The sequence below is a fragment of the Watersipora subatra genome, chromosome 4, assembly GCF_963576615.1.
Source record: "Watersipora subatra chromosome 4, tzWatSuba1.1, whole genome shotgun sequence".
Lineage (NCBI taxonomy): Eukaryota > Metazoa > Bryozoa > Gymnolaemata > Cheilostomatida > Watersiporidae > Watersipora > Watersipora subatra.
In genome coordinates, this window is record NC_088711.1 from 25,562,880 (window position 1) to 25,587,602 (window position 24,723).

At 36.4% G+C, this 24,723-nt stretch overlaps 2 protein-coding genes across 3 annotated transcripts; one reads left to right on the forward strand and one right to left on the reverse strand.

Moving 5' to 3' along the window:
* Positions 1-751: 751 nt before the first annotated feature.
* Positions 752-9,235, forward strand: LOC137394948 (TM2 domain-containing protein amaretto-like). Its single transcript, XM_068081723.1, has 5 exons — positions 752-1,083; positions 4,023-4,110; positions 5,094-5,203; positions 8,068-8,156; positions 8,584-9,235. Exons 1-5 carry the CDS (start codon positions 776-778, stop codon positions 8,706-8,708), a joined length of 720 nt encoding a protein of 239 aa, XP_067937824.1. The 5' UTR covers positions 752-775; the 3' UTR covers positions 8,709-9,235.
* A 6-nt stretch (positions 9,236-9,241) lies between these two features.
* On the reverse strand, positions 9,242-23,579 carry LOC137394946 (E3 ubiquitin-protein ligase RBBP6-like). Of its 2 annotated transcripts, none has more exons than XM_068081721.1 (20): positions 23,542-23,579; positions 23,014-23,165; positions 22,690-22,890; positions 22,346-22,506; positions 21,856-22,096; positions 21,382-21,548; positions 21,103-21,198; positions 20,792-21,004; positions 20,529-20,611; positions 20,262-20,347; positions 19,535-19,738; positions 16,020-16,154; positions 15,477-15,625; positions 14,903-15,382; positions 13,272-13,435; positions 12,860-13,138; positions 11,832-12,021; positions 11,023-11,185; positions 10,791-10,933; positions 9,242-10,028 (listed from the first exon to the last, which is right to left on the reverse strand). In XM_068081721.1, exons 1-20 carry the CDS (start codon positions 23,575-23,577, stop codon positions 9,256-9,258), a joined length of 4,116 nt encoding a protein of 1,371 aa, XP_067937822.1. In that variant the 5' UTR covers positions 23,578-23,579; the 3' UTR covers positions 9,242-9,255. The 2 variants fall into 2 exon arrangements, with proteins under 2 accessions (XP_067937822.1, XP_067937821.1); XM_068081720.1 differs by having other exon boundaries at positions 20,262-20,359.
* Positions 23,580-24,723: the final 1,144 nt, after the last annotated feature.

Genomic DNA, 24,723 nt, shown 5'->3' on the forward strand with positions numbered 1-24,723 from the left:
CGAATTTTTGTTACTATCTAGGTGCTTTTAATCCAAATAAAAGCTTTGATTTGACGAAATCAAATAGGTAGCCTACAGTGATCTCGTTAAACGCCACAGGACAAAACACAAGATTAACCATAACTGTTTTCAATAACAAAAAAGTTGTGTTTTAGTTGCTGAACTTTTTAATCTGCCAACTCATTTCGCAAAACGATTTCGTGGGAAATTAAAGAGCATTATCAACCAAAGATATTTTGTGTATTGCAGAATTGTGTGAGTGAGCGTCCTGTCTAATTTAGATAAAAGCCTGTTACAATAAGGGATGCGAATATTATACACTATAACGCTTTGTACTCATTGCTAGTCACAGTGTAATGGCTATGCTTATATAAATAACAAAAGCTTTCATCGGCAGCCAAACCTAACCGTTGACCAACTCAAGTAATATTAAGCTCAGTTTCGTTATTCTTAGAGTTGTTACATAGGGAGCTTGAGATGCCCGTCTACTTTTATTTTCTAAATAATTACCACAATATATATATATACCTCTAATTTATACGAAGTAAAAGTATTGTCAAACTAAGTAAACCATATGCACAAAGGGACAAATAAAACAGAAAGTGTTTCCTCGGGTCCCGCGGATCTACGATGAGTTAGGATAACGTTAGTTGAACTATACGTCATCGATCTTGACACTTTACTATTTCTATGTCAAAGGTCAGATTTATTGTCATGTTTGAGCGATTCCATTTCTGTTGTTTTAAATAATACTAGTCCTTGTAAATAAATAAAAATGCTCTATAGGACGCTAAATAATATAGTTATTCTCATACACATATCATTATGCAGTTTTGTACATCAAACAATAGCTAACATATTTAATGAAACTGATTTGTCAAATTCTGAATACGTTGCTAATTTGTCAAGTAATAATATAAATACACAAACTAAAAATACTTCAAAATATGACTCTTTCGGGACTACATTAACGTCTACAGTATTGGATGACGACAATAATACAAGCATTCCAGTTGATCAAGAAACCTGTCCTTTGTTATTAGACTATAATGCTGAAGGACCTTTAGTACGCTGCGATTATTTGTAAGTAAAAACTATGCTTGCGTATTTTACAGATTTTCATTACGAAGGTCGTCATGATTGTACTACAGAGAATCTTTATATTATTTTATCGCTGTTAATATTAGTCCAATTTTTATCAAGTACATGTAGCTGATGAGCATGGTTTCCAATAGGCAGTAGTTCCATGTCAACACAGTAGACTAGAGAAAATGAGAGTAAGTTTTTTGTCAGCAGGTTTGTGGATCCTTGGAACAGATTCTTTAGGCTAAATGGTAGGATCACCCTGACGACCAGTTGCCATATTTTTTAAATGGAAGTTTGTTACAGTTTGAAACCCATTCACTATACTTGGGAGTGTGGCTATCTAGTGACCTTTCGTGGCAGTATCACATCGATTGCAAAGTTAAAAAGGCCAGTCAAATGCTAGGATTTTTAAGGAGATCTATATCTAGTGCACCTAAAGCTCTCAAACTACTTGCATATAAATCCTTTATTAGACCTATTTTGGAGTATGGATGCCAGGTGTGGGACCCGTACAAGAGATACGAGGTTGACCAGGTTGAGGCGGTTCAGAGAAAGGCTGTAAGATTTATTTGCAATGTTAAAGGTCGCGATATTGGTGTAACTGGCTTAATTAAAGACATGAACCTGGAGACGTTAGAGGAACGTAGAACCAACTTGCGTAAATGTTTGTTATATAAAATGATCAGAGACGCCTGTTCCGAGTCTCCAGGAGCAATATCACACAAGTTTCCTGAGCTTTTTAGTAAAAATAAAAATGAAGATCATTGTACCACTAGAAGTCAGCGTGCCTCGCAGCCCATGAATTTAACCGCAAATAACAACAAGTACCATAATAGCTTCCTTCCGAGAACTATACGAGATATGAAACTCGGAGATATATATGTCATACAATAAGCTTTATTATTTTTTGTTTTTGAGGTTGTAATTTTAGTCTATACTTTTGATTGTACAAACTTGAGGCCTGCACAATATATTCATATGAATATCTGCAGGATCTATTTATACCGATACCGATACCGATACCGATCACCCACCATAAATGAGGTGCCACGAAATCTGCGAAAGAAATGTAATAAACTGTTATATCAAAAACTATATCAGTGTTAAGATTTAATTTCAACAATACCCTATAAATCACTTTATCAATTTTAATGTTTGTACAGTTGGAACCAGGGTTGGAAAAAACCAGTTTTATGAAAAAACTAGGTTTTTTTGGTTTGAACCGGTTTTTATGGTTTAAACCGATTTTTATGGTTTTCATAATTTTACCAAGGTTTTTGCAATTTTAAGTCAAATAAACATCACTTACTATAGCTGCATGATTGAGCATTGAACATACATATGTGGAATCATCTATTAAAGATGGTACTGTGGGATTTGTTCTGGAAAAAAAGAGAGAAAACATAAGGAAATTTCGGACTGAGTCTTTAATCAAACATGATGAATGAAATACAGAGCAGAAATCTTATCACATAAAGTGAATATTTTACATACAGCTCTATGTATAAGTAGGAATTTGAATCCAAGTGATTAGTCATGTGGTAGTGTAGAGCAGAGCATAATGCAGATGCATTGCTAGTGTTTGTAGCAGTAGCAGATGACTTAACTTCTATCACCTGAATACTAGCATCACTGTCTAAATTGGTATTTTCAGCTCGACATTTTGCTACATGAGCTTTAAGCCTATCTGCTTGACCTCGCGTTACGACAGCACACTTATTACATTTTGCCTTAAAACCTTTGCCTTTTGCAGTTCGAGTGAAAAACTGTCAAACGAGATCCTATTTGCGAGGCCTGTTGGAAACTTGAGGCACAACTTTAGCTTTTCAAAACACAAAAAACTTGATAAACTGAAGTCAAACAATCCAACTACTTTGGCTTGTGCCCAATAAATGAAATATTAGTTTGCAAACTTAGAGCTTTTGCCCAAAAAGATTTTATTCTTTTAATTTCTAATTATAAGTAATCCTTTCTCACTGGCCAGACTTGAGAAAGTATTTATTTATCATTAGAGATGATGATTGGATTAGTATATTTCCCATGGTTTATATATTTCATCAGTAAAGAGATCATCATATCACTTAATAAAAGCAATTGAAAATGAAATTCACTAATTTATTGTTGTTCTAGGATTTCATGTAGTTTCAACTTGAGCTCTGCCATCACTTTACTACTGTGTCCTAAATAAACTTCCACAGCTGATAGTTACATATAATTGCATTTCTACCGCACATGAACCACTAGGAGCTTAAAATATTATGTTTTTCAACAAAAATGAAAAATCCATAAAAACTGGTTCTTTCAGCTGGTTTAAACCGCTTGGTTTAAACCATTGGTTTAAATCAAGCCAACCCTGGTTGGAACTGTTGATGATTAACTAGGATCTAATTAGCTTTATCGAAAGCATTATTTTGCTTGTTGTATAGTAACTGATGCTCCATGAAATAATTTTTTTAAATAGACATTATGCTTGGCTTTTAAATGCCGATAATTAACTTTTTAAATATGTTGGAGTATAGTGATTGTGTATAGCATTTAAAATATTTCAATCTGTTAATCTATAAGAAGCCTTAAACTTTAACAAGAAATTGTTACTTGAAAAGCAAAAAGCTGGTTGGTCTGCTATTGCGCTTTTAGTGTAAGCGATGTTCTTCTCAAAATGGTAGCATTACAGCAACAGAAATGTAGGTCTCATTTGAGTCCATGCCCATGTTTTGTAATGCGACTTTTATATGGAAGATCAGAATTATTCTTGTCTGGTATGGTTAGAATTGTAAATGCGTGTTTTGTTTTTACATGTACACAGCAGTACACTTCAACTTTCCTTTTCCTCTCTTTACTTAGCTATACTTTTGTTTTTCTCATAGATTCAAACACACCTTTTGAAATCTCACAATATGGTGGCTATTTTCTCAAATATCAGCTGTATATTTTAGGCCATTTGAATTTATTGACTGTGAACCTCCAGTGGATCTGCAAGGAAATGATACAATAAAAAGGGAATATGGCTATGGCTGCATTAAGGTGTGTTCTCTAGTTTTTTATGCTCCACTTAACTTTCTTGCTTGTAAAAAAAGAATTGTAAGGCCTTGTAATTGAACCCAGGTTTTGTCACATCAATTGCTTGCCTCAAGCATAATTGCTTACCCCTGAATGTCCTGTACAAATGTGCTCCATCAAGCCTGGATTTCATACATTTCCTAAAGCATTGCATATGAAGGGCAATTTTATGTAAAGGAGCATATAATAATTACAAAATTCCTAATAGCTGTTTGTCATGCAGAAGGTTCAATTGAGCCTTTTTTTTGCGATTCAACTACTTGAGCAGTCATTAGGATTCATTGGCTTACAGGTTTCAGTTATAGTTGCAACTTTGAATTTTTCGGCAATGCCAATGATTATTATAGAAAAGAAATGCAGTAGTGAACAAGTTGAATCGGTTAAATAGTTAAATTTGTTGCTTCCTTAAAGCAAAACAACCTTACATGTGCAATCAATGTGAATGTTCATTTAGTAATATTCCACAATATTGTCGGCCATTTGATAGTTGGATACGTAAAAGAATCAAAACTTTTTAGCTGTACATCTTTCTCATAATATTTATGTGTATTATATATATTTTATATACATGATACAAAATGTACATTACTTCACTGCTCAGCAACAGGTTCTCTATCACATTTTTTTAGTAATTTCTTTTTGCTCCAAACAGAGAATTTCATAACATTCACTAGTATTCCCATTTCACTGGTATTTCATAACAAGCCTTGGCTAAATCACCAAAATGACAAACAGATACCTTCATTTTAAGCAGCTGATTAGAATGTTGGTTGATACTTTTAGAAAAACGTTTTCAATTAATAATGAATTTCCCATACCTGAATTAAATTCAGAGAAAATATTCTTAAAAAGTTAGGATAGAAATTATTTGCAGTTACATTTGCATAGATTGTCTGCCTGTTTTAGTCCAAATCTATATTTGTGTATATATTTTGTAAACATTTTAGTTTGGAGGCTCAAGTAATGTAGAAATCACAAGCGTCTGGTGCAGTGTTTTACCAGATATCGAATGCTATGGCAAGAGACGATTTCTGAAGGAGGGTTTTCCCTGTGTAAAGTATGTATAACATCTAAAGCTTTGAATAGCATGAGTCAAAATGACTAAATAAGTCAAAACACTTTTCTCATGATATGTAATTTGATAGTTAGAATGGCAAATGTTATTATATGTTAAATACAAATCAATTTTCTTTTTAAAGACTTTTCTATTACCCGTAGCACAGCTAGTATATCTAGAAATCTCAAAGTTTGTCTGTGTGTATACTTGTGTAGTTTGGTATGTCCAGTTATAGTATTAAAATCTTGGAAATAAAAGCTCACTTATGGCTGGATTTGAACTCACAGAGATTGCAACAGCAAGTTTCAAACTGCGCATTTAACCACTAAGCTATGCTGTCCTTAGCATTTCATTGCTCTTACCGTATACACTTTTCTCGATTGCACACACTAAGTGATGTATTAATTGCAACTCTATTAACTCTATGACTTATTACCCAGGCATTCAATTGGTATATATCTATATATATAAATTGTTTCCTCACCCCGGTTAACCCGTATGGGTGGTAGTTTCTGCTCTAACTCGGGTCTCCTACCAAAGACCTGGGAGTTTGAGCACTCGCCTCAAGATCTTAGCTGTTCCCAATAGCGCACTTTTCTGCAACTCACCTGAGTTGATTGCTGTTGGTATCTGGGCAAGCCACATTTTATGCGCCGGTGTTATTGCGCCCAGTGCCCCAATGACTACCGGGATTACAGTTGTTCTTACATCCCAGAATTTTTCAATCTCTTCTCCAAGAGGGAGATATTTCTCTACCTTTTCTTTTTCTTTGCTGGCTATATTGTAGTCATTGGGTACTGCTATATCTATTAAAGTAGCTCTCTTGTTCTCCTTGTCCACCACCACTATATCTGGTTGGTTTGCCAGGACATGCTTGTCAGTCCGGATGTAGAAGTCCCAGAGGATCTTAGCCCGGTCATTTTCATTGACCTTACCAGGAGCTTCCCACCAGTGTTGTGGTTTATTAAGGCCATACTCGTCACATAGACTTCTATACACAACACCTGCGACATGATTAAGCCGCTCAGTGTATGCGTTTCCTGCTAGCTGCTTGCATCCACTGATGATGTGTTGGATGATCTCAGGTGCATCTTTGCACAGTCTGCATCTAGGATCGTCTCCAGTGTGATAGATTTTTGTTTGGAGTTGCCTTGTTGGGAGCACTTGCTCCTGGGCTGCCATGATTAGCGACTCTGTAGTGGCCGTTAGGTTTCCTTTGTTTAGCCACATATATGTCTGGTGAAGATCGCCAACCTTAGATATTTGTCTGTGGTAAGCACCATGAAGAGGTTTCATGTGCCAGTCAATTTCCTCATCATCAGGGCGAAGGTCCACTGAAAGAGCAGCCAATTGAAATTCAGCTAGCAACTTATCTGAAGTGGCCATGGAGGCTGCATAGGCTTTGATGCTTTGCTTTTCCGCTTTCACTGTCTGCTGTACACTTTTGAGTCCCCTACCGCCATCTTTCCTATCGAGATACAATCTAGTAGTATCAGATTTTGGGTGGAGTGCTCCATGCATGGTCAGCAGTTTACGAGTTGCTATATCTGTTTCCTTGATGGCTTCCTCAGTCCACTTTATTATGCGTGCTGGATATCTTATTACTGGCAATGCCTAGGTATTTATTGCCATGACTTGGTTCTTTGCATTGAGCTGGCTCCGTAGGACCTGCTGAGGCGTTTCTTGTATTCAGTAATGGCTTTGTGACGTACCTCGGCTTCGTGGTTGATGTTGCTTTGCATAATCCCCAAGTATTTGTACCCTTCTTCTATATCTTTGATGGTACCATTTATATATATACATATATATATACATGTATATACAGGCATAAAATGTGGCTTGCCCAGATACCGACAGCAATCAACTCAGGTGAATTGCAGAAAAATGCGCTATTGGGATCAGCTAAGATCGTGAGGTGAGTGCTCAAACTCCCAGGTCTCTGGTAAGAGACCCGAGTTAGAGCAGAAATTACCACCCATACGGGTTAACCGGGGTGAGGAATTAATTTTTTTATATATATATATATAATTCATTTTGTTAAGCTGTATATTTCAGTAACTATCTTTCACAGAGGTAACATGAGAATGAAAATATGGCAGGCTCATACAGTGTTCTACTGATTGATATAGACATGCCACAAGGGGTTACCAGTGACAAGAAAGTATTGCCATAACCTTTGGTTGTTAACAATGAGTTTTACCTCTTACCTAGTTTGAATTACGTTTAGTTTGAATCCTATCTACAATTGAATTACGTATTTATGGATGATTTTTTGTTAAGTAGTGTTTCTAGTGTTTCTGCAGTTGCATGTGAATGTGACGTGTAGTATCAGTTATTTTTGTACATTTTCTTTTACTAAATTACTTGAACATTTAATTAGATTAAACAAGTAGTAGTGCTGTTGTTGTCTGTACATGTTGTGTTTGTTTCTGGAAGGGAGCGAATTCCAACTATAGGTTTATTGAGTAGTTTTAAAGACAGCATGCTATTTTCATTCTCATGTTACCTCTGTGACAGATAGTTACTCAAATATGCACCTTCCAACATAATATTCACGTAGTCATGTATTATTTAGGTATTGTGTTTATTCGATAAGTTTATGAACCAATAATTATGTTGGTAAAATACTATTCTTAGATTATTTTCCATCATAATTTAGATTTTCTCCTATAATAAAATAGACACACAAAGTATGGAAACTTTGCCAAAATTGAATTTATTAATTCTCGGCGATTCTTGAGGTTGTCAACTCAAGATCATATCTAGATTAATTTTAGGAGGCTTTTGGTTAGTTATGATTAAATTTCAACAACTCGTGAGCTGCCCTAGTTCTCTACATATTCAATTCTATTTTTGTTTGTTAGATATAATGGCTACTACTTTGTGACAACACTCATATACTCTGTGCTCCTTGGCTTTTTGGGCGTGGACAGGTTTTGTCTTGGCTATACTGGTAAGTCAGTAACATTTCTTTAGTTAGTGACTATTAGTTACAGCTACAAATAGAAAGACAATTGGTGGAATTGCTTAGCTTCTGGCGTTACCATTCATCTAGTGCCTCATTATCCAAAATCGTACCTGTCAAAGACTTCACGTGAAAATTGAGGTTGGCTACAATAAACCAAATCTTGGAGTTGTCTTAATAACTTACCATTATCATTTCGGTAAATTAACTTGGTCTTTCATGTTTTGCTTAGATAAAGGCCACATAGGGATGACCTATCTTCAAACTTCTCAGCATCATGTTTGAACAGCACACATTTAAGGCACAAAATTCTGACACATCCCATTAGCTTGAATTATTTGAATTTCAAGCTAATCATACCAACAAGGACAAGTCATTCAGCAATAGCTGTTAGGATGCAATTGCTATTTTACAGGTGAGGCTGTAGGAAAACTACTAACTCTAGGTGGCTTCGGTATTTGGTGGATAGTTGATATAGTTCTGCTTGTTACTGGACAGACAACGCCTAAAGATGGAAGCAATTGGGAGCCCTATTATTGAGGATAGGTCATTGACACCACTCTTTGTGAACAGACAAGCCACTCCCAGGAAGGGAAACAACACATGATGATCCTTGTTTTATGTACAAAAATCTATAAAGACTATTTGTTAATGTATTGTAGTTGCTATGTAAGCTGCTCTTGTTGTACATAAAACAATTTTCTCATCCAATTTGTAATGCTATCAGAGCATAAATACAACGTAGCTATATGGTGAATCACTGTATGTGCGCTATATTGTAGTTTGTATGTTTTATTTTTGCAACAAGTTCATTAGTCACAATTTTTTAGTTCTCAATACGTTCAATATACAGTTTGAGAACGGTATAACTATGTACAACATTACCTGAATACATCTGATATAAACAAGATAGCTGTCACCCAATAATGAAAGCCAGCAAAATGCAAACCAAAATTATTGCAAAAATATAATCTAAATTGCCTTTAAAAGGCGTGACCTATGGTTACATGAACACTATTAGACACACCGAGTGAGTGTGTAAGACTGTCAACTAGTCAGTAAGGATCACTTCATTTCAATGAAGAGCCTATTTGTCATCCTTATGCTTTCGATGCTTCCTCTTACTGTGTTTCTTTGATTTCTTATGCTTAGACTTGCTGGAAGACTTATGTTTATTTTTCTTCTTTTTAGACCGTTCCTCGCCGTCAGATTCTGTGGCAGTCATACTTGCCGAGCTGTCGGCATCCTGTGACTCATTGTCCAAAAGATTTGTGACACTAGTATGAGCTTCGCTAATATCGATATCATAGTCAGGCTCAAAAGTCTCTTCGCTTGTTTGACAATCGAGTTTCCGTATCACTTCATTTGGTTTATTCGCAGCCTCATCATCGGATTCTATAGTATCAGACTTTTCTTTCGTAGTTGCACCATTTTGGTTTTGATTCGGACTTGCAGATGTTGCAATGACATCTTGCCTTGAGTCAGCCTTAGCTCTCTTATCAGTGTCAGACTTCCTGCTGCTTGGCCTTTCATTGGAATGGCTCTTGGAACTTCTAGAAGTACTCTGCTGCTTTTCACATCTAGAGCGTGTTTTATCTAATGATTTGTCTATTGTCGACTCATTTACATCCTTTTCGTGTTTGTCAATGTCACGATTTGATAGAGATTTTTTGCCAGGGTCAGACTTGCTTAGGCCTTTTCCACTCTTACTGTATTTGTCTTCAGCAGATTTTACCTTGCTAAAACTACTGTGTTCTCTCTTCCGATCGCTACTTGTTGGTTCACCCGAACTGTTTTTTCGCTCCTTTATGCGCAAAATCTTTTTGCGCAAATCTGATTTACCATCGGACGCATCTGACTCTGTAAAGCATATACCAAAAAATAGAAATCATACCAAAAAGTTTGTCAGTTGTAAAAAGACTTGAAATATGTTATTTTATAATCAGGTGCTTATGTTGTATGATCAAAAATTTGTGGGACATCTACAAAAGCTCACCATTAATTTCATTCTCAACACCTTGTGGTGAGTCAATCAGCCCGGTAAGCATGCACAATAAAAACAATTGAATGTGAAAACATTCTTGTTAATCAAGCAAAAGCAAATAATTAATCAAGCAAAAGCAAATAATTCTAGGATAGATGATAACCAGCATGAATGAAACAAACGTTAATTGCCCAAGGTCCAGGTTGTTACAATATGAGGTTGTTACAATACGAGGTTGTCACAATATCAGGTTGTTACAATACGAGGCTGTTACAATACCAGGTTTCTTTACAATTATACACATTGTTTTAAAAGAAAGTAATTTTATTAGAGCGGTAAATGAAAGTTTGTACATATTATTAACAGCTTAATATCACCAATTATGTGAATCTTTATCTTAACCATTCAAAATAAACATAGTAGTTACAGGCTTGAGATTGCCGCAAATTTTTCTGCGTAACAGTCAAACGACAAAAATAATAGTAAAATTTCCAAGCTCTTACTAAGAAGAAAAATTCCCATTAAACTCCCCTGAAAATAACCTGACTAACTGAGGTACAAGGCACCTGACAACCGAGATACAAGGCCTCACAAGAATTCATGAGTGAACATCGCCCAAACGCCAAACCTAGTCTTACCGTTTCCCTGTTCAGCTTGCGTGTCAGTCTCAGTGCTCTCGGAGTACAGTGTGATATTACGTCGATGCTTCTCACCAGCCAAGCTTCCTAGTGGCTGCACACGTTTATTGCGCAACAAATGCTCTGCAGACTCAATTACTTTCCTAAAATGACAAAACAAAGTTAAAAAGATTTAAATCAAATAATTTGTCTAAAGTATACCTGCACACACAAGTTCTATGAGAAATGTTACCTGGAGACATGATTAGTCTTGTCATTATGCTTTTTGGATGGAGGTGAAGCATGCTTGACATCTGATTCCGAATCATCTTTCTCCCACTTACTTGGCTGAGGAACTTTAATGGTTTGTATGTCATCACCAGTTTCAGACTGCGTGGATTCCTCTTCATCCTCGCCTGTATGCAACTCAACATTATAAGCGATATTAAAATACTGTAACCCCTGTCGCAGATGCGTAAAACAATAAATAGCAGGTACTTCAAGATGCACTGAATAGGTTAAGTAATGCAGTATCAATACTAGCCCCAAACCTGCCACATAACAGAAATGATAACAAAACTAAAGAAATCAAGTCTAGCATCATATAACAAGAAGTGATAAACAAACTATAGTCAAGTCTAGCATCCCATAATAGAAGCTATAAACAAACTGAAGTAGTCAAGTCTAGCATCACATAATAGAAGTGATAACCAAACTATAGTCAAGTCTAGCATTACATAATAGAAGTGATAAACAAACTGAAGTAGCCAAGTCTAGCATCACATAATAGAAGTGATAGCCAAACTATAGTCAAGTCTAGCATTACATAATAGAAGTAATAAACAAACTGCAGTAGTCAAATCTAGCATCACATAACAAAAGTGATAAACAAACTATAGTCAAGTCTAGCATTACATAATAGAAGTGATAAACAAACTGAAGTAGTCAAGTCTAGCATCACATAATAGAAGTGATAACCAAACTAAAGGAATCAAGTCTAGCACCTCATAACAAGAAGTGATATCCAAACTAAAGTAGTCAAGTCTAGCATCGTGGCTTTACCTGTCAAATCAGCTAGAGGTGGAGAATGAGACAGCTGACTAGATGAATGTGACTTCCGGGTTGATTGACTAGTTTCCGAGACTGACTTGTGTGTAGATTGACTAGTATTGGAGACAGATTTATCACTTTCTTTAGAATCATGACTCATGTCCTTCCTGGATAGTTTTTCTGTATGAGTCTCTTCGTCCTCCTAAATGTAAATGTGATTCAGGTCTTGGAAGGTAAAACAGACAGTTTAAAACAGCATGAAGATTACAGTTGTTGCCACAGATTGTCCAATGAGAGACAAGCTAGTACTGTCAAATGTGTACCGTAGATTACAATCTATTCAAAGTACAAATTTTTCAATAAGGATGTAAAATTTAGGCAAACATGTGCATCTACATATGAAGTAAATCTCTAATGTATGGGCCCAAAATTTCTAAAAACAGTACAATTCAGTAAGTCAGTAAATATGTATGCAGTTCTCATTCACATAGTTTGGTCCTACATTGTTTGAATAGCATTAAATGTTTCATACTTTTCTTTAATAATTTTTAAATCATCAATACCGAGAAGAATAATGTGAGTAAGTGTGCCAGTCAAAACCTGAAAAAAGCAATACATTTCTTAAAATAAAAACTACAAATTATAGAAAACCCTGAGCAAACATGAAACATTTTCCAATTAGTTCTTTGAAAAATCTTCAAAACCATTCATCGTATGGAAGAAATTAATAAATTAGATTCCTGCATATAATTTAGTTTTGTATGTATGTTTGTATAATGCATTTGTTTACTGCCTCCTGTAATTACCCAAGTATTTTGTGTGAGGTTTCCCATAGTTGTGGAGCGCATTAAATGGCATACAATATATTCTTATAAGAACATTGGTTCCAGTGCGCTACTATTTTCACATACAAGGCGTAAATATCGGAACGGATTAACTTTGCATGTCTATGTTCATGTCACAATACTTACAATGAGAAAAAAGCTAGCAACAAAGTACTTTGGTTCTGTCACTAGCACAACCAAGAATAGGATTCGTACCTTAGAGGCATCTGTAGCTTTTCGCTTCTTTTTTTTCTTTTCAGTCGCCTTAGAGCTACTGTTAGATTTCTTTGTAGATGAAGGTTTGGAACTGGACTTTTTCTTATTGCTCTTAGTAAGTTCTTTGGAGGAGTTCTCGGAAGAGTTAAAGCTGTCCTTTTTCTCAATGTCATTAGATTTTGGCTTCGATGGATCATCATCTTTAGAGTTGAGCACTTCCTCAGTCTTTGTTGGTTTTTTAGAGACTTCAGTCTTTTTGGATTTTTTCTTGGTAGGTTCCTACAGAAGCAGTGTATCAGGGATACATGTTTTACAGGGTTCCTATGCATGACACACAACAATATGTCAGCCAGCAACCAAACTTTGATATACAGCAACAAGAATGAATTAAAGCAATTGTGGTATCACACACCTTTTCAGCTTTGGACGAATCTCTTTCATTGACTGCTTTCTCATCACCAATAGGTGACTGTGACTTTCTCTTGCGCTTCTTTTCCCTAGCTCGATCAACCTTGTCAACTTCTTTTTCATAAGATTTGAATCCATGTCGTTTCTCTGGCTCAGCTGAGCCTTCACCTACATAGAGCATTACTGTCGTGTAGCTAAGCATGACAGTTGAAATACAGAAAAAAATATGATCAAAGCACTGCATTTTTGTCTCGTTTATGTTTGGTGTATTTTATCAATCCCAATCCATCAGACTGTATAAATTCGCCAAGTCTAGAACTTCTTCACACAAAGGAAATTATAATCTCCCTAACAAATAAAACAATCACTTGTAAAAGATTACACTTTTTGATAATAGCGTGTTTCACACTTTTTGACTAGCAGCTGTGAATATACAAGTTATTTTAAAACATGTAAAATATAAAAACAAACAAAAGCTTACTTGGCTGTAACAAGTTAAATACAGTCAAACATGGATAACTCGAACTTCACGGGACCGAGCAAAAGTGTTCGAATTATCAGAGCGTGCACAAATGGCTTGTTTCAAATTAAATGCTTCTAATGTAAAGTTTAAAACGTTTTTATCAAAAAGTATAGAGATTTTTCTATCACTTGAGATTGGTTTGTTGTTTGAGGTGATGTTATTGCCAGGACGTTTTTCAGATTGACATTGGCAAAACTTGATCGTTGTTGAAATGCTCAAAAGAAAAGACAGATTTTTCTTTTGAGCGTTTTACCCACGATCAATTTTGTCGATTTTTCTTGAAGTTTATGCAAAGATAACTTTACTTTACCTGGGATTCGTTAAGAGCAACACTCCGAGGCAGTTCAATTAAAAGTTTTACGAGGTTTTACGGTACATTGTATATCACTCACGCTTTTTGAATGGATACTTATTGAATGTACACACGTATTCTGTGTTTAGGTCAAACGATGAATAGTTTTTTTTAGCTAAGACAACGTATACGTTTAATTACCACAATTTTTAAGACGTTTTAAACATTCAACATTCCGACGTTGATTGAACACGGAATCAACGTCGGAAAACTATTCGTCACGGGCTAGCCGGGTCACGCACTCAAGGATTTTCGCCACGCACATACAAAACAACATGCTGTTTTTGTTTTGTATGTGCGTGGCGAAAATCCTTGCGCGCGAGACCCGGCTAGCCCGTGCTACTCATCGTATAGCAGTATAAATCAAATTTCACCAAACCTTTAGAAAAGTCGTTGACAGAAATATTTTGCCGATGGTGGTAATAACGACGCTTATGAATTACGAAAAGATGAGGTTTACCTCTATGGCTTTGAAAAAAGTGATTTTCTAAAGCGATAACAACCGTTTCGGTATCCGTTGGGCAAAAAAACAGTTCGAATTAACAGTGTTGAGTTCGAGTTATCTATAGCAATTTATCATTACGTGGGAACGGACCAAAGAAACCGTTCGAATTAACCATGTGTTCGAGCTATCCGTGGGCGAGTTATCCATGTTTGACTGTATAATGGAGAGATGCGAGTCATTATATTTCACAGCTCATCCACTCATTTTTAAAATAAAATTATCCTCATAGAAATTAAAAAAGCTTATCTTACATACTTTTAATATTCTTCTTTGGCGTATGAGACTCTTCCCGTTCACTCAGCCTTGACTCCTGCTTATCCTTGCGCGATTTCTCGCCATATTTCTTGCCATGTTTGGAAGACCTGCCTTCAGGTTTGTCATCACGTTTCAAATATTTGTCATTAGACATGCCATCATCATATTTTCCGTCGTACTGGGAAGATCTGCCTTCGTTTTTCTCTTCATATTTGGATGACTTGCCGTCATATCTTTCATCGTATTTGGAATATTTGCCGTCATGTCTTTCATCATACTTGGAATATCTGTCTTCATATTTATCATCATACTTGCTATTGCTAGACTTCCTGAAATACTCATCATCTCTGTCAACCTTATGCCTTCTTTCATACTCCTCCTCCACATACTTCCTGTCATACTCTCTATAATCTCTCCGTCTTTCTTCTTCATACCGAAAGATGTCCTCGTCATAGTGCCGCCTATCCTTCTCCTCAAACACTGATAAGTATAACAGAACAAGTGTGTGATAAATCAGGCATATGGACGGCTCGATTTCCTTTTTGCACAGAAAAAGATGAAAGATGATACTCACATCTCTCTTCTCTTCTAGGAGAGTAAGCCCTGCTGCGAGGAGATCCATAATCCCTTCTCTCTGGAGTGTAAGCCCTGGGGAAGGGTGAGTAGCGTGACCTATCATAAGGACTGGCTTTGCCACCATTAAACATCAGCCTCTCTGCATACCTATAAGTAACATGGGTGGATAAGAACAATACTGGTGAGCTGAATTCTACCAAGCAGCTGGTCATTTACTCTCACAACTCACTGCCTTATAACCTATTCATGTTAGTTAGTTCCCTACAGAGCTTCAATGCACATGACCTGTTCACGCAAACAGTTACCGGAGAAACTATGACATAGTCAAGCAGATGATAAATAAGGCAGTCTGCAGCATCACTTTGTAACATTGCAGGGTATTACGCCTCCGGATAGAGTGAATGATCTATATTACTGAAGATAGTCATTACACTGCAATCCCTAAAATCTTTCCTCTCATGCACAATATGATAATTTCTAGTTGGCCAAAACGTGTACTGATGAGTAAATACATATAAAACTGTATTTTATGCTTATTTACCTCTCATCTCTATACATTTCCTCCCTTCGTGATCTATAGTAGGAATCTGGTGGATAATAAGCATCAGGGTAGGTACGGCGGTACTCGCCTCTGTATGGAGGAGGAGATCTCGAGGTATAGCGATAACCAGGAGAGCTTCAAATATCAAAATATGTTGAGCGATGAAACAGTAAACTGTCTAGCTGCTAAACTGGTTTCAAGTTGTTGGTGACAATATACATACCGTCAAACCTCGAAATACAATTAGCCCAATATATGAGTTTCTAGATTTACGATTAATGATTCACGTCAAATTCTTATGGCTCAGGTGAGCAATAATTTGCGATATGAGCTGTTGTTTCAAGGTAGCCGACGCAGCATGTATGGTCTGCACGAGAAACAAGACTTAGTTGCTAATATGAAAAAATTAGGTAATGTTTGTTATATGATAGAATTTTTCTTTGCTTTTACCGTACTGTAGCAAAGACGTACAAGTATTTATTGCATACAAACATCTTTATAACCCTTTCACTGCCGCCCATGTACAAATTTAGCTATCGGCCTGAAGCCAGCCATTTTACCGAAAATTGCCGATATTGCTTCATGATATGTACACAATATTTTTTCAATTTCAAACTCTATCTAGAACATTTTTGTTACATATTTTATTTTGCCAACATTGCTATGCAAAAGACTCAATGTATTTATACTTTGTGCGATGATAAGGCTATGTGAAGCTACAATTGCTACGAAGCTAAAATGATCCTCCACTATGTTCCTTACTCTTACAAAACTATTACTTTCATCACTATCAGAGTCAGTGCTGCTACTTTAATTATCTGTATAATCACGAAAATCTAAATTGGCTATAATGTCATTAACATAAGTTATCTGTTTTCTGATTCGCGTGGTACTTAACAAAACTTACAAAAAAATATTCGTTTTTAGGTTGGAAAGTCTCAAACAAAAATTTTAAACTGCTTCGTTAATTTAGGCTAATTTTATAGAGGAATCTTCGGACGCCAGTGTCAATATCATAAAAGTCCTAAAGATCGTGGGTTATCAACGAATAATAAAACTAAGTTACTACGCAATTGCTGAGAAAGTCGTAAAATGGTCGCAAAAATGCGTCTATAGCACTCGACCATAGAAAACGCATTTATGCGTCTACAGCAGTGAAAAGGTTAAATAAATAGCAAATGATAGTGGGACATTTTTTAAGTCAAGCAAACATAACTCTATTCCAATTATTTTACATGTGATTAATTCAATTGACATATAAGTTTACTGTTAAACAAGCACAATCATGGAGCGAATTAAACTTGTCTTTTGAGATTCAGCTGCACTAGGAATGCTTCACAGCCATGCATGGCAAATTTTTACCTGACAGTCCCATTCAATATTCACTGTCTACTAACAAATCGAATGCCATATATTAATTTGAATGATGCTGATGCAAAATGTTTTTACACCCAATTTAAAGATGGACAAAAGCACTACACAGTCAACAGAACAACCTTAATTATTTTCCAACACACATGGTTACTTCTTGACAATGCATTATTGGAAGAACAAACTTCCTGACATTTTAATGAACACTCACCTTAACAATGTGATAGATTTAAGAGATTCATTAATATTATCTTTGGTGCAAAAAAATAAAGATTTTACAAGATAATCACAAGCGATCTGACATTTATGTTTAAGAAGCCGTTTATTCTAATCACATAATATAGGATGCTTACATAGTGCAAGCAACAAATTATGATGTGTGTCATAGAAAAGGACAATATTTATAATTGTTTCTAAGTTTATTTGGTACATCTGTTATTGTTACGCTAAAAGAAATATAAGGGTGAATTAGTAACTCTGTAAATTAGCTGATGATTGTGCGGTCTATTGCTGGTGATTGTGAAGCAACCTGCCAAGTTGATTAATATACACGAAATGATTTCTTTTTACACCATCGTGTTCCTTTGTGAGTAAGCAGCTACAATATCAAGTGAAGGTTGCAAAGAAAAGAAACAGCTCCTTATTGCATCTTAAGTCAAGTTTGAATACAAGTTTCCAATTGCAATTCCAATTTGAAATGGCCATTGGAGGTTGGATTTGTGTTATAGGGAAGGATGGTGAGGCCTTATTCATATTTTGTCGAATGCTCACTGATAGTTTGCTCTATATTCAGCGTTGTACGTTGCTTTAAAAGCAAGTATATTGTCACAGTTTACTGTTAGTGTCATAAAAAATTTTAAAAAATTAGTTAATTATGTTAAAATGGTAGCATTCGTGTTTTTAGCCAACTTTCCAACGTATTTTGATAAAAAGTATTTTGCAACTCAACGCTTTAATTGGAAACCGAAGGTTACTTTACAGCATGTTACAAGTGTTTTGAATTGTAAGACCTTGCGATGTATCACTTATAGACATTTCGCCCTTATTAATTGAAAGTCGCTGAAATACTGGTATAGAAGTCTAATAAAATTCAGAAATAATTATTGGCTCACTAAAAAATTAAAACTTGCCTTAAAGGTTGACTTGCAACAAAATTCACATTACAGTTATTTGGTATCAAAAGATTCACCATGTCTTACTCTGTTGTGTTGTAGGTGCAAAATATATGGAAATGCGATTAAAAGCTCTTAAAAGCTAAAAAACGAACAGTTAATCGCCGCCGTCACGAAACCGCCGTAGGTTGGAATCTCTTTATCTCTTTGACGTAGTCAAACGATTTGGTTATTGTTTCATCACGTGATGTTCTCACGTGAATGGAAAGGCCAATAAAGGGCTCAATATAAAACTTCTCATAGCACTAGTTTATGACAAACGCTTCGGGTTTTACCAAAGAGCCTTCACCAAATATAGATGCTTGCTACGTTAGTTTCATTTTGGCTTGGTCTAATTGTCTAGTCGTAATCTGATCATATGACCCATACTTCCTGCCAAACAGCACGAATAATTTCTGCAGCATTTTTCTATCACAGGTGACCAACAGGCTCGTCTTGTTTATCGGAGGATGATATGAACTCCTTTGAGCTAAGGTTAAAAAATTAAACGAATTTTTACAGTGGGTTTTGAGATATCAGTGCTCACAATAACATCATCACAATGATGATGAAATAGACGCGTAAGGACAATTATAGACATGGTTTTATTAAATGCGCGAAGTATATTTGTGAAAATACTTTGACGAATGAGGTTGCATGAAAGTGTAAACAGAAGCCATCTTGTTCAGTTATGTCCCATTTGAGCCGTTTGGAAAGGGATTCTAATCTACGGCAGTTTCATTGATGACTGCGATCAACTGTTCGTTTTTAGCTTTTAAGAGCTTGTAATCACATTTCCACATATTTTGCACCTACAACACAGCAGAGTAAAAGACATAGTGAATCTTTTGATACCAAATAACTGTAATGTGAATTTGGTTGTAAGTAAACCTTTATGGAATAGGTTTTTTTAGTTTTTTTTTTCAAGTTTTTACGCTTCCTTGCATTCCCCAATGAGCGATTTTGATACTGAATAGCACATGAACTACTCACCTCCTCCTAATCGGCCTCGGTGAGATACTGCGTCGTCGAGGTGGCGGTGAACGAGTCCTACGCCGCACCGGAGACCGGGAATAGCCTCTACGCCGTGACCTAGAGCGTGAACGACCCCTCGGAGTTCTTGACCTGGAACGATTGCGAGGACGTAGATACTCTCCAAATGCATCCATCATCTTATCTTTAGGCTTGACGATCCCCCTGCAGCGTGTGAGAGCAGAAAGAGCATTAGAAGCAGAGCAAACTCATAATCAACAAAAAAGCATAACTTGACATTCAACAGAGCAAACACGGAACACTTGCAAATTTATTTTTCACCTCAGCGACTTGCGCTTATACTCTCTGACTCGTACTCTAAAAGACATCAAAGCAGAACAGGATTATCACGTCTTTTTATAAGTAACAAAAATTAGTAATTCTGAAGAAGCTCTTAAAAACTGTGTTACAAAACCAATTAATGCAGAAATATAAAAGATAGCATTTCATCTTACTTTTTAAGCTTTATGGCCTATGAAAATAGTTTAGATGTAAAAGTTGATAAGATTCCCAAGTGATCAGTTTAAACAAATCAATTTTGAAATGGACAGAATTTCAAGTGGCTAAAAATATAGTACAAGAGTTGGGGAAAAAGCAGTCGCTCATTATAACACTACATTTACCAACTTTGAAATTGTCACGTATTACTTGTAATGTTTGACAAGTTCCACGGGGAAAAAGCACTCACTCGTTCATCTTCTGCTCTAGTAACTCGGCTTTGGTTTTATAAAATTCTTCTTTTGTCATGATGGAGGATGTTGAAGGTATAACTGGCTGCAAACAAAACTGGAAAATATTTCATAACTTAGATATCAGTCAAACAGTACAACGTTAATCTACTATTGTCCTAAATCCACTGCTGAGCTAGAAAAACGGCTGAAAAATGAAAAAGTATCATTGCTTGAAAAATATTCAAGATACTCTAAATAATGGAAATGCAAACCTACGAACTAACCTGGCCAAAGCTCGAAATGAGTCCCGGTCGCATGCCAGGTGGAAACTGCGTATAGGACGGTGCTGGAACAGATGGAGCCACAACTAAAACAGCAATAGCAACAATAGATAGACAGGAAATGTTAATTCTATTTGAGAGTGAAGCAATTTGAATATGAAAAAAATGACTTAGAAAGACAGCAGAGGAAGCCGACTCAATGTCATGCAGGTTTTATTACTGGCACCCACAGAACAGAAAGCAATTTTATGAGATGTGTCTATTACCTGGTGGATAGGTGACACCCGGGAAAGGTGTGCTACTGACATTGTACAACATTTGTGGAGTGCCTGTATAGCTAACAGTCGCAACAGGCAGTACAGCAGGTTGGGGAGGAATAGAAGCTCCCGGTAGGATAGGACCAGCAGTCGATGACGCAAGAGTGGCGGATGATGAAGAGGGAACTATGGTTACAGGAACTGTGCCTGGTGCTGCTTCCCCTATAAAATAGGAATTAGACCATCAACTAGAGGTGTTGTTGAGCAAGTGGCAATGTATGCATGCAGACATAGCAGATATAATAACAATGAAAACGTACCCAATGATGTAGAGGAAGGTGTGTCAGCAGCTACAGTGGAATTCACAGCCATGGCAGCAGTGCTATCAGTGCTTTCCTCAGATTTATTTGCTCCATCTGAATGGATAATATGAAAAGGACACATAAGAAATGGCAACAACAATTGGATTGTTGCCAACCCGATTGTGAGCCTTTGCTAAACTATGTAACCATTTGTATTTGAACATATACCAGAATATACCCATGCACAATGCCACTAATCTTCAACTTGTTATGGATTCATTGCGAGCATATGCTAACCTGCTACACTTGTGATTGCTGGAGTAGAGCTACTACCAGGTTCATCCGTGGTGCTAGGATCGCCATTGAGCACCGCTGCTGTTGAAGAAGTCATCGATGCAGCGGTGGTACTTGGGCTAGTGGCGGATGAGGTGACAGAGATTCTATCAGGAGTATTTCTTGATGAGCTGTAGCATGTAAAGAGAACACGACTCACAAATCCAGCAATGGGGACAGGGTATGTAGTGTGACGATTGAAAACAAAAAGAACGAAGCAATTTAAACATTAACAAATCTATGCATAGATTTGTCATTAGCCAAAGTTGAAACGTGCAAAAATAAAATTAACAAAGGAATGCCATTGGGAGTATTTAAACTGTACAAAATAAATTAAGAGTATAAAACGGGGAAACAAGAGAGATTCTGTGCCAAAAACTATTAACAAATTACTATAAAAACAAATATGTGAAAAATAAATCATAAGCAAATACTTACACAGCCACAGAATTTACAGGTCGAGTAGGAGAGCCGGTGCTGGGTTGCAGTTGAGAAGGAGAATCAGATCCTATGGGTTTCTTCACTTTTCTGGTGAGTCGGAAGCCTGAATTAGTTTTATTAAGGAATGTGGAAATGGCATTACGGAGGATGATATCTGGCACAAGACCATCAGGAGATTCAACTTCATTGCACTGAGGACAACTCTGGTCTTCATCTTCCAACAGCGCCTCACGAATACCTGCAGATCATTTGTAACATCTCAATAAAACAGCCTGGCCATAGGACTATTGCATGGTAACAATAAAAACCTATTTACTTAACTGCCAAAGCTGATTATACAATAAGGGTGACAATAGGCATTACCTTGAATATACAGTAGCAATGACGGTGTGCGTTGATGATTACAAACATAAACAGAAGTGCGAGAACCTATGTTAAAAGGTCAAACAAATCCAGCAAGCAGGTGATGGCAAACAAAAAATCTTACAAGAATCACAGAAGTGGGTGACGCAGCAGGCTGTCTTTACAGCATCAGTCATTATCTTTTTACATAGAGGGCAGATAAAGTTATCAGGGATTTCAAATTCCGGCAACTGTTGTGGTGTAGACTGGCTTTTCTTTTTCTTCGATGCCTCTTCATACGCCTCGCTAACATTACACGCAAAACATGTAGAGTGCCAAAATTATAACAACACACTAGGTAATAATATATTGTAAGGCAAAGCATCACACTAACAAACTGGTATTGATTTCTCATGTCATCAGCTCATCACTAAAGTTATCAGCTCAAAATTGATGGCCAATAATCACAATGTAACAGCTATGACTTACGCATCCTTTTTGTTGATAACATATCCATATTTAGACCAGAATGCTCCTGGAGTGTTAGCATCAGCAGGTTGTAAAAAGTCGATAGGTATTCCATGACCTCTCCTTTGTGTGTCCAAATTACGCAGAGAGAATCTTGCATTTGGCATCATTGGAGCGCTAGCCAAAGGACAGTTCATATAGAAGTGTCCGGGTTTATTGCACCTAAAACCAATATTGCTGAAGCTCTAACACCTCAGTCACAACTCAGTTTTTGTTACCGATATATCAAAGTCACATTTAAGCGAATGAGGATAACGCAAAACTAGTGCCATTATATTATATCACCTTTTACAAATATAACCGGAGTGTGGCTGCCCCGCTCGAGGCATACACCGTGGACGGATGGTGTAATGTTGAACATCATAATTATTTGTAGACTCAGCCATCATAGCTTGAATGCTTTCTTGTTCAGCCATGCTGACTGTACTTTCTGCTCGCTAGAAAACCAATCAATGAAAAATTCTGCTTTTTTATATATTGCATTTAAATTTAATCAACAAACATAATCGCTTCACTCAACCAACTTGGCTTTAAATGCCGAACAATAGGGCATCAAGTACTATACAACAAAACTACATTACTGTGAGGTTTCAAGCAAATTTATGGTTAATGCATCTGTCATCATGACCTTGGCACACCTATGAAATGATCAAGATTACCAGTTAAACTTGAATATTTGCAACTAGATCCACAAACTGGAATTGACTACACAGTTACCTACTAAATAGTAATATTAGCAAAATACCAGCAGAAATATGTGAGCATGTAACAATAACAAGTGTTAGTAACTAACAAAACTTTAATCATGTATACCTTGGCAAGAAATGTTAGGTGGGAGTCTTCATTCATCTGTCCAGAAAAAGAGATAAAGCAAGATGAGCACAATAAGATTAAACTAATGTCCAAATACATAACAAGAAACAATCGCTGACCATCATGGTATTGAATTGTAAATAGAAAGGCAAGTTGCAGCAATAAACGCATTTCATGTGCCCGATGTCAAAGACACAGCCATTGAATAATAACCATTTCATGGCGAAAAGTGAAGAGGTATACTATCAAGTAATAACCGATAACAATGACTTGGGTAAAATAACAGGTTTTGTAAAAATACGCATGATGTGGGAGGACGTATCTCTTGTTGAGTGACACAAACAAGCGATGGCAGAACATTGTCATTCCCTGATGAGACGAATTCAATGACTTCGGATCAACTCAAAGAGGCAGCGACTAGTTACAAAAACTTTCACTAAAACCATGTCTACCAATACACATCTACCACTAGCATGGCAGTAGCTTATGTAATAATTGAATAAATTTGCAAAAAATGCTCCATGTGATATTTAGTGACATCACATCAAATGCTCTTTGCCCAAGTCCATAAAAAATGATACAGAAGGCTTCTGCTCTGAAAATCTGTACAATGTGAGACCATCACACTACCACGGCTAAATAATTGTTGTTTGCTCAATGCAGCCCACTTACACAGCTCTTAGCTGATAGGCCAAAACTGCCTGCCAATTTTTTTACTAATACTAAACAGATACAACTGTAGCATCAAGGTTCAAGGGAACCTTAGAGCAGATAACAGGATGAAATGTGTTTGTAGAACAAGACATGCTTTGAAAAGCTTCTTGTTATTGCGAATCGTATCAAAGCTAGACAACAGTCATGCAAGGGATTGGTCAACCAATCAGTTACAACTAAAGATGCCTCACTTCATATGATTGAAGACGATCTGGATACCAATCCATCCATCAACTCTCTTTAAAAACCCCCCTGATCCAAATCTTTTGTGTTGATTAGTTTTTTTATTGAAAGATATAAATGAAACATACAATTGCATGTATTTATTTTAAAACATCTAAAAGACAGAGTATATTTTATTATAATTATGCTAGTATTACGTTGAAATCTTAACCTGTGACTATTTGTAGTTATTTTTAAGATTGCAAATGAAATGTATGACATGTTTTCAAACTGGCTTGGGCAAAA

Bases quoted from the DNA above. Each gene is read 5' to 3' on its own strand.
- LOC137394948 (XM_068081723.1), top strand. From the start codon at position 776: ATGCTCTATAGGACGCTAAATAATATAGTTATTCTCATACACATATCA. The intron at 1,084-4,022 runs GTAAGTAAAAAC...TGTATATTTTAG, and splicing joins TTAGTACGCTGCGATTATTT to GCCATTTGAATTTATTGACT. The intron at 8,157-8,583 runs GTAAGTCAGTAA...GCTATTTTACAG, and splicing joins GTTTTGTCTTGGCTATACTG to GTGAGGCTGTAGGAAAACTA.
- LOC137394946 (XM_068081720.1), bottom strand. From the start codon at position 23,577: ATGAATGAAGACTCCCACCTAACATTTCTTGCCAAG. The intron at 22,891-23,013 runs GTGATATAATAT...TATTGGTTTTAG, and splicing joins TCCGGTTATATTTGTAAAAG to GTGCAATAAACCCGGACACT. The intron at 13,139-13,271 runs GTGTGTGATACC...CTGCTTCTGTAG, and splicing joins ATTCGTCCAAAGCTGAAAAG to GAACCTACCAAGAAAAAATC.